The 13,958-nt window shown below is 29.3% G+C and overlaps 7 protein-coding genes across 7 annotated transcripts; 3 read left to right on the plus strand and 4 right to left on the minus strand.

Moving 5' to 3' along the window:
- Positions 1-36: 36 nt before the first annotated feature.
- On the minus strand, positions 37-1,485 carry TMS1 (Tms1p; the record flags this gene model as incomplete). Its single annotated transcript, XM_064858523.1, has 1 exon — positions 37-1,485. One exon carries the CDS (start codon positions 1,483-1,485, stop codon positions 37-39), a length of 1,449 nt encoding a protein of 482 aa, XP_064714346.1.
- A 580-nt stretch (positions 1,486-2,065) lies between these two features.
- On the plus strand, positions 2,066-2,950 carry ARP10 (Arp10p; the record flags this gene model as incomplete). The annotated part of the gene is made up of 1 exon (XM_064858524.1): positions 2,066-2,950. One exon carries the CDS (start codon positions 2,066-2,068, stop codon positions 2,948-2,950), a length of 885 nt encoding a protein of 294 aa, XP_064714347.1.
- Positions 2,951-2,955: 5 nt separating this feature from the next.
- Positions 2,956-3,972, minus strand: SWF1 (palmitoyltransferase SWF1; the record flags this gene model as incomplete). Its single annotated transcript, XM_064858525.1, has 1 exon — positions 2,956-3,972. The coding sequence occupies one exon, from the start codon at positions 3,970-3,972 to the stop codon at positions 2,956-2,958; it is 1,017 nt and encodes a 338-aa protein (XP_064714348.1).
- A 1,615-nt stretch (positions 3,973-5,587) lies between these two features.
- INO2 (Ino2p) lies at positions 5,588-6,994 on the plus strand (the record flags this gene model as incomplete). Its single annotated transcript, XM_064858526.1, has 1 exon — positions 5,588-6,994. One exon carries the CDS (start codon positions 5,588-5,590, stop codon positions 6,992-6,994), a length of 1,407 nt encoding a protein of 468 aa, XP_064714349.1.
- Positions 6,995-7,328: 334 nt separating this feature from the next.
- STE5 (Ste5p) lies at positions 7,329-10,151 on the minus strand (the record flags this gene model as incomplete). Its single annotated transcript, XM_064858527.1, has 1 exon — positions 7,329-10,151. One exon carries the CDS (start codon positions 10,149-10,151, stop codon positions 7,329-7,331), a length of 2,823 nt encoding a protein of 940 aa, XP_064714350.1.
- A 1,093-nt stretch (positions 10,152-11,244) lies between these two features.
- ARX1 (putative hydrolase) lies at positions 11,245-13,038 on the plus strand (the record flags this gene model as incomplete). The annotated part of the gene is made up of 1 exon (XM_064858528.1): positions 11,245-13,038. The coding sequence occupies one exon, from the start codon at positions 11,245-11,247 to the stop codon at positions 13,036-13,038; it is 1,794 nt and encodes a 597-aa protein (XP_064714351.1).
- Positions 13,039-13,316: 278 nt separating this feature from the next.
- Positions 13,317-13,757, minus strand: TVP15 (Tvp15p; the record flags this gene model as incomplete). Its single annotated transcript, XM_064858529.1, has 1 exon — positions 13,317-13,757. The coding sequence occupies one exon, from the start codon at positions 13,755-13,757 to the stop codon at positions 13,317-13,319; it is 441 nt and encodes a 146-aa protein (XP_064714352.1).
- Positions 13,758-13,958: the final 201 nt, after the last annotated feature.

The following is a 13,958-nucleotide window of genomic DNA, read 5'->3' on the forward strand; positions in this document are numbered from 1 at the left end:
AAAAATGAAAGAACTTAGACATGATTTGTTTTACAATTAGTAGTATTCATCATAATTAAATCTATCCAAAACTAGTGGAGCGATAATAGTCCAATTATAAAGACCATAACAAATCCATGCACTGACTATTTTCACCCAAGAGTAAAAATAAGTTCTACCGACTGGAATAAAATCCCCTAAGTCATCTTTCCCAATATTTATTGTTAATAGCATGGCAATCCACTGTGTAGCAAGAAAAAAAATAACATGGAATAAAGTATAATTATATTTAGAACCTGCATATTCCTCATCGTTTGTGGTATTTTCACCTTCATTATGTAATGCAGGTGTGGAATTGTGATTGTTTGATTGAATCATCCACATTGAATCATATAATGCACTTTCTGGAAGTGATCCTTCATCTACGGCCTGCTTGATAGCTTCGAAACGAAGTTGATTTCTTGTTTGACCGGATAATCCTTCGTATTCAATTTCGTCATTGTCACTCAAAAATATTTGACCATTTTGGTTGCTACCTTGAAGGGCACGATTAGCAGCTGCTCTTGTTGTGGTATAAGCAATTGCAATAAATGTGAAAATGGAACCAACGATAATACTAAGGTTTCTAGTCCCACTATTTCTTACTAATGGATTACACATCTTATCATCTGGTTCAGATGCCATAGCACTCAATGTTAAATAAGTACAATACATAGAAACCATACTACTTTGAGCTAAGCCTACACCAGGATTAGCCGCTTGTATTTTGGGGTTAATAGATAGTACAGTACTTAATATAGAAAGAATTATATTAGTTGTAATTGCTGTTTTATTCATATGGCACTGATCACCAGCAAAGAGAATAAACATTACTACTGTCATTGCAAATGATACCGTAAACATTGCAGCAGTACTTAATACTAAAAATTTTTGCCACAATAAAGAATTATCATCTTCTAATTCTACGTGATAAATACAGGTTTCCACCCATTCATGAGCAAAATCTACCATTAATATTAATCCAATAAGTATAAAAAGAGACCCACTCGGTACTGAAATCCATTTTGAAAAGAAAACATAAAAATTATTGGGTAACACAAAAGCGAAAACGACCAATAATAGATATACTATAAATTTTAGGGACCACCATGAATTTTGCAATGAAGCTCTACGATCTCTAGTTGATTTAACTCCTATTAATAAAATAGCCATGATGACGTGGAATATACCTAATGCAAAATTTAGTCTATGTACAGTGAAGAAACCACATTCACCAGTAGATGTACATGTTTTACCTGGCCATAGGTATGACTTATTAGCAGACATAGAAATCCAGGAAATGACTGAGTTAAACAATAAGGCAATTGTATACAGTAATCGTGTACCCAACGAGGAAGAACCCACAACATTAAATAATTTGGATAGCATATTTGAGCAACATCCCCCAAGACATGAAGCCAAAAATGAACCACCCATGGTAATTGGAAGTGATATTATAGAACCCATCTTTTTTTTTATGTCTTTCTATCTTTTGTAGATTTAATTTTATTTAATTTTTACCCCTTTATATATATATATATATATATATATATATATATATATGTTTTAACTTGCACGTTTATCTTTTTTGTATCTATCTTTAACTCTCTTTGAGTATTTCCAATAATTGTATTTGATTTTGTAATTATTTTATTTTAATATGATGACAGTTTATATAAATTTCTTTCTTATCAAACACCATATAGAGAAAAAAGTATATTAAGGTATAATGTACAAGCTTATTTTACAGATTCACTTTTAATTTTTTACTTTTTTTTATTTTCTCCTTCTTTGAATGTATAAATAAAATGAAAAAAAAGCTAAAAATGAATAATTAAGATATGATATGATGGAGAAGCTGTGGGAAAGGTGAGGCTGGTGCAGTATACTATCTGATTAGGAACATGTAGCAGTTAGGTTTTAAGGTGTTTCCTGATAAGAGGTCTACATGTAGCACTCTGCTGTAAACATTAGGGATAGAGAAGATTTTATAAAGAAACAAAAGCAAGAAAGAAACAAAAAAAAAGGAGAAACAAAAAATAAAACTATGTCTTTTGATTTGTTAATAATATGCACACATCAAAATATTGTCGAATTTGGTTCTTTGCATAGTTCAACTCCTGATGTAACCATTACATTAGATATTAATGAAACCACCTATATTGATCAATTAAAACATGCCATATACGATTACTTGAAAAAAGTGAAAATGAGTAACATGGATAACATTAGTGGTAATGATGTCTTAAATTTGGGTGTTTTATATACTGAAGGCATTATGTTCTCGTTGAGTGAAAGAAAAGAAATTTATAGATTGATTATATCCTATTTTAAGTTCAGATTTATAGAATTTATACCTAATCCCTTGTTATATTGTTTTGGTAATAAAATCTCAAATGCTATTATTATTGATATAGAATATGATATGATTATTGGAACCCCTATCTATGAATATATTTTGCTTGATGAATATATATCTGTCTCAACTAGGTCCATACAAGATATAGCAGGTAGGAATCAAAAAGCTGTATGTACAATATTATTTGGCGATGATAACAACAATACTAATAATGACAACAATAAGTCATCATATCACAATTGTAATTATGAGTCAAATGATCAGTCCATATGCATGATAGTTGCTAAACTTCAAAGAGTTTTACCAATTGATATTCGTAAAACTTTGACGCAGAATGTTGTGCTCAACGGTTACTATAAGACACTGTTATTAGACTATTCTCAGCATATAGACATTTCTTTTAATGTTAATTCAAAGTTAGACAAGTCTCTTTGGTCTTGTTCATTGATATATGGAATGCATCTAATGGAAAACAAATGTTTATCCAATGACTTTCAACCACTGGGCAGTTACTCAACCAATAGAAATTTAGAGGCTCTTGATTGGTATCAAACAAATTATATTTCTAAATAAAAATCTTAACTACACACATCTTTCAAATTTGCCCAAAATGATCCAAAATCGTATATATTTGGTATATCTTTAGGAGACTCCACTTTTGTAAAATCTGATAAGGTATATATGGTATGGTCATATGGATTAGTACTATAATATTTAGTTTCTGAAGAACCAAGACACTGTGTATCTAAGTCTGGATCCAATATAAACCATGTGGAATCCTCTTGTGGTGCCCCAGTTCTAACTAATCGTCCATTCCTCATGAATTCTTGTATAGTGAACCATTTATCTTTTTCGTTTGTGGTCATACCATCTTTGATAAGTGAAAGTTGCATGTAGGTGAAACTGATACAAATCACAGAGAATGTTCCAGACAAGATAAATAGAGTAAGAACCGGCTTGTTTGATATCAATGCTTTAGATCTGAGTAAAACGTATAATAGTCTTAAAAATGCGTATGTAGTAACAGAGATGTTTCCAAATAGAAATCCATAGAAATATAAATAGTTTCCCTTTCCAATACAATTATTCATCCATATGCAATGATGATCATTGAGTAAAATACATTTATTACAAATACGGCAGTGTTTTGATCTAGCAGGTTTTTCAAGTTTGCAGGTATGACAAATTGTTTTTGGATAAAACAAAATATTATCAAATGGGTACTTGCCATTTAATTTAGATTGATAATTATGGGATTGTGTGTTCTGCGGTTCAATTAACATAGTCTTTAGACCAGTGAACAATGTTAAAAATACTAACACAGGTAATATAAATAGATTTTCTAAGTTATTTGAATAGTTATAAATTAATGGTAGTACATTGAAATAATAAAGATCAATCATATAGAGGCATAATAATAGGTACAAAAGTGGGACCAAGTAATATTTCCATTTGTATTTTGAAGAATCTTTAAAAAGAGGTCTATATATTCTCATATAGTACCATTGGAAGACTCTCAAATTTCTTAAGCTTGGTGATAACAACAAAAGAATGACTTGGCAAAGTGTTGTTACCAATACTAAATTATAAAACATCTTGAGCTTAGCTACGTGGTATCCGACTAGCACTAGCTGAAAAGAAAATGACGAATACTTTTCTAGACTGCCAGATATCTTTTATAGATACAGATAAACATACAGCACACACACACGCACACACACGTGTATACACAAATCTATATTCAATTATATTAAATTTTGAATGGTATAAGCGTGATAATTTTCGATCTACCGGCTGAAGTTTCTTTCACTTGTGAAGACTTCAAGGTTTGAAGTCCACTGTTTGTTGTCTTAGAAATTTTGTAAAGAAAGAGAAGACCTTTTCTTGCTCTTCCACGACCGCTACCAGATTGTCTGAAAAATATAAAAAAAGAAACTTCACATGTCCCAAAGAGGCAACAATGTTTTCGAAACTATAGCAACAACACAGGATTTTTATATAGTAAAAAATCTGTCAAGACAATATTCTATTGAATTGGACAGCTCATTAATCACTTATTTTATACTGGAACCTTTTAGTGCCTGTAAAACTATATTGAACTTTGTTAACAACTGCTGGTTTATTTGATTTTGAAGTTTGCTTCAGTTGCAATTCTATAATTATAATAATAATAATATCATTGGTGTAATTAATAACTATGATGAAACATGTATTAATATACTTATTTTACCAATTCTTGGTAATGTTTCATTGTTTCTATGTTATTATTATTAATTTCTTTTTTTTCAGAAATATACTACAATTATCAAGAAAACTGCAAAGATATTTACGTAGCATATTTACTTGTACGTGGATCATCACAAATCTGAAGAAATCTTCGTTATGATTATCACTACTATTCTCCATTTAAAATTGTATAGCTCAATAATACATATATTCACTACTTTAAATGTTATCAAGCAACAAATACAAATTATGCAGTGGATTGTTCATTATATATATATCTTGTTAGAGTTGCTTCTAAGAGAAAAACAAAACCTTTCTCCCTTTGTCCCCCTTGCCCTTACACAACTTTCTATCCTCTTCTTTGGAACAATAATGTTGCTGTTATAATTAAGACATGTTGTATAACCACCCATCTACATCTGTGCACACATGTGTCATAGTGGTGTCAGAGGGATTACTGTGTGAGGAGTATCTTTGTTTTCTTTAGTAAAGTAGAAGAGTGATAATGGTTCGTTTTGGTGTGTCTTTCTTTAGTGTTTTGTAGATTTTGTAGATCTCGGAAATTTTTTGAAAATTTGGAAATTTGGAAAAAACGAGATGAGCGAAGAAATAGAGAAGAAGACAAAGGTGCATGTGAAAATAAAATTAGAAGTCGGTAGACAAAGCTGATTAAAACATAAATGGTTGCAATGGATATAAGCTTTAATTATTACTTGCACCACCCTACTACTAGTACTTGATTCAAATTGTCCTAATATAGACAAATAATGCATGAAGAATAACTATCTTTTCATAACTGGAGAAGAAATTTGTTTAAACTAGATTGCAAATGGTAATATTGTTTCATAAAATATCTGTTCTAAAAGGGGAAATAAAATAAAAAGTATTGACAGATATAACAGTAAGAATCTAAAAAAAAGAACAACAAGTGAGCATATAAATAAATAGATAGGTAAATAAGAAGAAAATATATTTGAATTAACAATGGATCCATTGGATTTATTCAATCTCGATGCAGACATAGATTTTGAAACTGCTTATCGCATGTTAAGTGATTTTGATTCTTTTAATAATCAAATTACGACTACAACTAACAGTAACACCCATAATACCCCATTGGACCATCATTCAGGATACACTCAACAACCACAGCAACATGTTGTTGTAAATCATCTCAAAAATGTTCTTCCGACTAATCACAGTAATATATCAATATCACATAATAAAATGGCACCAGCTATCTCAATATTAGAAAAACCGACACATTCATCCCTATCTCCTTCTCCAATGTGTCTCTTTAACAATAAAACAGAAGAATATTTGCATTTAAATGAAAAAAATCTATGCAATAATATATATTCTTTGCCAACTGAATCTAATCACTCTTCTCAAACGCCAAAAAGATACAACACACAATTACATGATCTTTCTCATTTAACAACATTTAATCAATCGAATTCTACAATTCAAAGAAATCAAACTTTTATCAAAATTGCATCTCATAATAATAATAATAATAATAATAATAATAATAATAATAATAATAATAATAATAATAATAATAATAATAATAATAATAATAATAATAATAATATAATTTCATCAAATCTACCGCCAAAAAGCACATCACCCTATAATTTTAAATCAACAGCTGATCCACAAATTTCAGTTCTTAACCATCAAGATATCTTATTACATAATCATTTATCTAGTCAAGGTGTTGGTGATGAATTACTGAGTGCATATGAAGCTAATGCCATAGAACAGTTTTTAGATAACTTACTATCGTTAGATAGTAATCAAACTATACCGTCAAATGTCTCAGCCTCATCTTCAGATATAAAGCATAAATATGATAATTCTAATAATAATTATATTAAAGATGAGTTAATGGAAAAACATTTAACCTCCCATAATCTTACACAAAAAAATACGGCTAGTTTAATAAAGACTACGGTTGAAATAACAGAATCAAATGATAGCAGAGATACAATAAAAGATGCAATTACTAGTGAATCTGAAGATATTATTACATCTAGCATGTTTAATGAAGATATTGATAATGAGTATATCCCTCAACCAATTAATATCCCTGAAATTACACTAGATTTATTGGATTGTCCAGAACATCTTATCTCTAAGACAAATTCTTTGGAATTCAAAAAATGGAAACATGTAGAAGTGGAAAAGCTAAGAAGAAATCAAACAAAGAAAGCTTTTGATCAGTTAGTTTCATTACAGAATAAATATTCAAAGCCGCTTAGTAATAAGTCTAAACGTGTTGCAAAATATCAGTTATTAACCCAAGTCAAGCATGATATCCAAAATTTAATCAAAGCAAATAGATTTTTAGAAGAAATAATTACTAGAGATTCAGAGAGAATGGCATAAAGTGTGTTAAATAATTTCAAAACTTTTAAAACCTTTTCAGGGTTTGATAATATTCAAATATTTTTAGCAATACTATAATATGTAAGTCATACAAAATAAATAACTTTTAATTTGGATTGTTTATTGTTGTACACATAAATATAATTATTCTTCTTTTTCCTTATTATTTATTATTTATATGCAGATTAACAGGACACAAAAAGCATACTTACAATATTACTTTAAATTCTTCTCTTTTCTTTCATTGAATCTCTATTTTATCCGCTTCATGTTTATGACCACATAAAAATTAAATTAGTATATGATACATACAGGTACTACTTCAAATATACTACTATATATACTCATAAAATCCCTTATCTTTCTTAGTACCTTCAGTCTTTTCCGTATTATGATTTTGAATATCTTTAATGGTTTTATCAATTTGATTTAATATAATATTGTATGAGTCTGTTGTATTGGATAATGAAATTTCCTTTGATATATTTGGTCCTCTATTAAAAGATTCCCTAGTTTTTTCGGTTAAATTATTAGACACTCCTAAACTTACAGAATTATTAATACAGTTGTTGACTGAATGTGCAGACTTACAAAAAAATGTATTTGGATTAGTAACAACAGGAGGAGATATATGTAGAGTCATAATAGATTTATTATCACTGTCTTCAGTTTTTTCAAAAAATATAGAGCCATTATTGAATGAATATCTTTCAGAAAACATGGAATCTATTCCATAATTATCGTCACTTTCAAAAGTTATATTGTAGCTATAACAGATAGTTTCCAAAACACAATCCCATGTATTTACTTCGAACAATTCTTCAATTTTAGAACTATAGTCAACATTTAGATATCCTACTTTAATTTTTAATTCATTAGGAGTATGCCTTCCTATTTTGTTAAAACAGGAATAATTTTTCATTAAACAAGAGGATTCTTCTTTCATGGCACTATTTGAAATAACAACAACACCAATATTTGAGTTCAGCGTAGAGGGATATAATTCTTTTCTTAATGATAAGAGGTCGAATTTTTTCATTGAACAAACATCTACTAATTCTTTAAAATGTCCAACGTTTATATGTTCATTTATACTAAAAAATGATTTTAATATATAACCATTATGATTCACTATACAGAGTTTTGATTGTGGTAAGGCCAAATTTAATGCTTTTAAAGTGTTCACGATCGTATAGTAGTCATTGTTGTCATTCAATTTATTAAAATCAACTTGCAAAACAATAAACAATTCATCCGGTTTCTCTCTTTTAAAAGAAATTATAGAGCTAATGGATGTTTTCATAGAAAGAAGGGTATCAGCTGCATTGTTCTTTTGGTTATTTTTTTCTATTAAAATACTTCTTCTTAAGAAGATATTCTCTGAAGACCTTTTTAAACTGCTTAATTCCATTATTTTTTGGGGGTTTATTAAACTGGTAAAAGTTTTGCTGTTATCATCATCTGTAGTTTTACTTTTTAATATTAATGGTAATTTTAGTGTTGAAGTTATGTTTTTTTCATTAAATATCATCTCATTATCTAATAAACCAGAAATCCATTTTTGTAATACATTACTGAAATTATTAATCAGAGATTGTTTCAAATATGCTTTCTTCTCAGAAAATAATGACGTATTGTTATGTTCAGAAACCAATAAGGTAGAAGAATCTATTGTCTGAACATTTATATCTTTAAGATTATCAAACTTCATAAGGTTCCTTAGCTTAGTTTCCGAAATAATATTATCAGAAGATATATATGAGGGTTCATCAACAAATGCGATTACAAAAGCTCGAGAAAAGAGAAAGCACCAAGATGTAATATAATCGGAATTGTCATAGGAGACTAGTAACTTGTCAACTATTCTTAATAAGCCAAACTCTTCATCTAATTGCCAATCTGATAAATTATCTCTAAAGTTTTCTAAAAGAAGTTGTGTAAAAAATGATCTTATTATGGGTAATTGATCTTTGGTTAAATTCAACGAAGTATTGTGATTTGTAGCAACATCAGATACCGCATCAGTATTTGAATGAGTAATTCTCTTATCGAAACATGGAAGAACAAAAGATTCATTTCTTGACTCTCTTATTTGGTCTTCTTTACTGTTTTCTAATGTAGCAAACTGTAAATTATATATATTGTTATTTGTATTAAAACTTCCTAATGAAAATTTTTTCATTGGAGGATCAGATAGAGAAATATTATATATTTCTTGATTACTAGACTGTGAAATAGAAGTGGGACTTTGTTGGAAAATGAATTGGCTTTGTACTTTATTAACTGGAGTGGTGAGTGTAGAAAACCCAGTTTGTGTAGGAGTATCGCTTGACTGGAAAGTAATAGGAGATGACGAGCTGGTATTTATTAAAATATTAGATAGTAATCTGTCCTTTAAATCTTCATTTTTAGGGATGCACTTTCGGACTTGTCCTTTTTCTTCAAAGCATTTATTACATTGTGGAAATAAGCTATGAAAATCCAGAGATGTTGTGGTAGACAAATTATCTATAGAAATAGATAAACACTCTTCATGACACAGATGTTTACATTCCAATTCCATTATTCGTTCTCCGATGCTCTTATTGGATATCGATTCATTACAAAGTGTACATTTTTCTTTGATAAAAGATCTCTTGTTTCTATTTGGAATTGATCTTGAAATTGGAGGATTTCTAGGTGTAGATGGCTTAGACAAATCACACTTTGATGAGAGTTCAACAATAAAATTTGAAGAAAAAGAAGATTTTAAAGGTGAATAATTTTTAGATACAGAGTTTTCTCTCAAATTACCTTTAACAACAGATATCTTTGATTGGGACAAATTTTCACTTAATGGAGATGTTTTTTTTAAGTTTTCATTCGAGAATGTTATTTTTTTCATATTTTCTATTTTATTTATATCGTTTAAAGATTTTGTTGAAAAGGACCTTTGAAATTGTAGATTAGGTGTTGTTTCTAATGGCGTCGATATATTTATATTTTTTTTCTCTCTTTTTTCATTGATTTTTTGGAATTTTGCAAATTTCGTAGTCCATTTACTAGTCCTTGAGGAAGATAGATTACTTATTATGTTATGAGGACTATATTTATGTGATTGTGTAGTACTGGTATTCATCAATTTATTAGTTATTAATTCCTCAGGTGTCTTCACCATATAAAATAATTATTTTCAGTATAGAATAATATAATTAATTTTAAGAGGATATTTAATAGTAGTAATTCAAAAGAAGTAAAGTTACTGAATAAAGTAAGGGTACTTTCTTTTTTGAAGGTTTTTCACTTGCATCTTTTATTCTGTTTTAAGTTCAATAAAGGGTTTTTTGTTTCTATTTAGATACTTAAAATAATTCATTTTACCATCACTATCTGTCAATGTCGATGATATGGTTGGAAGATGGCAGTTGACAATTTATTACAGAAACATATTGAGGTTCAATATATTTCAATTATTTTCCAAAACAGGAAATACTTGTAATACTGACATCTCATTCTTTTAAATAGAATTTTGTTAGTGCCCTTCATTAGCTAATTCTGAAAAAATTCAGGAGTAAAACAGCCAAAAAAGCAAACAAAAATATTATCGTTTGCTTGAAATTACCATATAGCTTTATCTGATATATTTGAAAAAGGTGTCAAAACGTCTAGCTAATGAATATACATGATATATTTTTCATTACTAAAGAAGGCTGATTATAAGGAAGATATTTTTTCTTTTGATAAGTTTTGACATTACAGTTTACCTAGGTGTCTGTTGAAAAAAAATGATTAGATAGGTGGTAAATGATGCCACAGTAATGGAAGCTTATTTAGCTGTACTAGAGTTTACATTATCTTAGGTTTTACTCCAGTCAGAGTAGTTATTTTGGACATTATCAGCTTTATTGTCTTGCATCATTCATTAATTTATTATACTCTTGTTTTATACTGTGAATATAGGTATTATTTAGTCGTTAAAAATGATAAAATAATTCTTTTTTTTTTTAATTTTATTCATTTTTTTTATTAGTATTATTGAGAAACTTCAAAAAAATTTGCGATGAGATGAGGTTAAAGTTTCGAAGTTAGCTAAAGGTTTGATTATATTATAATAAGATATATTAAAAAGGTATTAATTCCTGTTGCAAGATCTAGTTTAACTTATAAATCTTAGAAAGTTCTGAATTATTAAAAATTTTCTATTTAATTGAGTAGTATTAACAAATAACAAGATAGATATAGAGATAAATAAACTTAAGTCAGAATAAAATATGGAATTAGCTGTGTCTCATGAAGATTCTCAAATCCTTTTAAAAGATAAAAATGTATTGCAAGAATCTGTTATAGATAAATATAGAACTGCTGGTCAAATATCACAAACAGCTTTAAGATACTTAATCAATTTGATTAACAACATATATCATTACAAGTCTATCCAACGTCAATTGACTATATCTGAATTATGTTTGTTAACAGATTCCTTTATTTTGACCCGTCTAGAGCAGTATTACAAAAATAAAGTTAATGAAAGAGGTATTGCTATTCCAACTACCATTTCCGTAGATCAAGTTGCTTCAGGTTGGTGCCCAGAGATTGATGATGACGAAAACATTAAAAAGTCTAATAAAGAACAATTTTCTAATGAAACTTCTCCATTTAACTCTACTGTTACTGGGGTCTTGAAACCTGGTGACTTAGTTAAAATTACACTTGGTGTTCATATAGATGGTTACACATCTGAAATATCTCATACAATGGTAATTTATCCAGTTGATGCATCTGATATGAATAATGTAAAACCTACTGGTCCATTATTAGGTGGAAAAGCTGATGCTATTGCTGCTGCACATATTGCAATGGAAACAGTAACTGCTTTACTGGCTTGTGCATTGACTTCAGAAAAATTACCTCCTTCATTAGGTAGTAATGTCACTGGTTCTACAATTAGAAATGTTGTTGATACAATTGCATCTTCTTATAATTGTGGTATTGTTCCAGGTTCTAGAGTTCGTAGAATCAGAAGATTTTTAGCTGGTCAAAATGAAGGTATTATAGCAGAAAGAGAATACAAGGGTGTTATTTGGACAGAATCTCATGAGGAAGCCAAATTATTGGCTAATACAGAGGTCAAGGATATATCAGTTATTACTAGTAACACGCCACGTGTTGCTTCTGCAGTTCCTACTGATAATTTTACTGTTGTGAAAGGCGAAGTTTATTTGATTGATTTGAAATTTGCACCCTTAGAAAACCTTTCTAAGAGAGGGTTGATTACTTTGAATACAGTTGATTCTTTCACTGGTAAGTCTCATGATATTAATCAATTAGTAGCTAGATCTGGATCTTATATCAGAGATTATTCCCAAAGTTATCAGCTGAAATTAAAGACATCTAGACAATTGTTGACTAAGATTGATAGGCAAGGTGTTTATCCATTTAAGTTGTCTCATTTGTCCGACAATTTCCCAATTGATTTAAATTCTGGTAATGTGGACGAAGAGCTTGACTTAATTAAGAAAGATTTGAGATCGCTTAGACTGGGTATGAGCGAAATTTCTAACAATTACTTATGTGTGGAGACTCCGATACAGATAGCTAAGTGGGTTCCGTGGGACCATATCTTAAAATCTAATAATCCAAATGGTGTTCTAAGTTATGATGCTACAGCGGCTTTGACCTTGCCTGGTCATGAAGTTCCATTACCAAAGTTAGGTATCTCTTCATTGAAGTTGAAACAATTAATTAAATCAAGTAAAGAAACATTGGAGTTACCTGTTGTACGTGAATGTAATGCTGTAGTTTTGTGTGATTCGGATATCAGTAGTACTGGCAAACCAGAATTGTTAAGATTGACTGGTGGTAGTAAGACATGTTCTCCAAGTTGGATACATTCCAAATATGAATTAAACAGTACTGATCCAACAATCCAAGGTATATTTGATTTAATGTCCTTGACGAAAGACAAGAGATTTGGTATTTCTATTAGGGAAACCCAGCCAATGAAAGAAATAAGTAATAAGAATAAGAATAAGAATACTGCTAATTCTGATGAAATGGAGATGTAATGCAAAGGCTGAGAGAAAAGACAAAAAAACAATGAAAAAATTCGGAGGGCCATATTAGGCACAATAGAAATAGTTCAAGAATATACATACACGCATATATATGTATATGTATATGTATATATGTATATATACATGTCAACTCTATTGTAATATAGTGAAATAAGATTTATCTGAAGAAGAAAAAGTTATATTTTCCTATTTGTTTGTATATTCTTGTGAATAGCTTTACTTTTACATATATATATATATATATATATATACATGAATAATAATTTAAGTTACACAACCTCGTCATCGTCATCATCGTCAAATTCGTCATCACCAACCATAATTACATTGTTAGAGATTTTAAAGTTATCAGGTTCTTCAATAAATGAAGTGAAATGGCAGAAAATGTACCCTAGCCCAGTGAAAAACAATATAAAATTGGTAATGAATTTGAAAGTAGTAATGTTATGCCCTAATAAAGAGACTAAGAGAAAGTGTAGCATACCTCTGCCTAAGAAACTAAAATAAAACGACGCATACTTATATAATTGTGATGGGATCTTAAATTCCAAGTAGATAACATACGTGGATAAGACAATAGCAAATAATCCTTGAATAAAAACATTAAACTCAACAAAAATTCGACGTATCTGCGATACACCACCTAATACAGCAAGAGTACCAACAAATATATTTATATATTTAAAAATTGCAGGAGTTATAGGCGTCATCGTTTAGTATGAAATTGAATTGAAGTATATGGAGTAATGCCTTTTTTTTTGTTTCTCTTTTTTTTTTTTTTAAATGCTTTCCTTTTCTTTAATGAAAAATATTGCTGGAGATATTTAAATGGGACAATTGGTCATGAGTGTAAGAATCTTCAAGACCTCTAACAAATGTGTTTGACATACAGACTGCCACCCTTTATAAGT

This window comes from Arxiozyma heterogenica (assembly GCF_036370985.1).
Source record: "Arxiozyma heterogenica strain weizmannii chromosome Unknown scaffold_18, whole genome shotgun sequence".
Lineage (NCBI taxonomy): Eukaryota > Fungi > Ascomycota > Saccharomycetes > Saccharomycetales > Saccharomycetaceae > Arxiozyma > Arxiozyma heterogenica.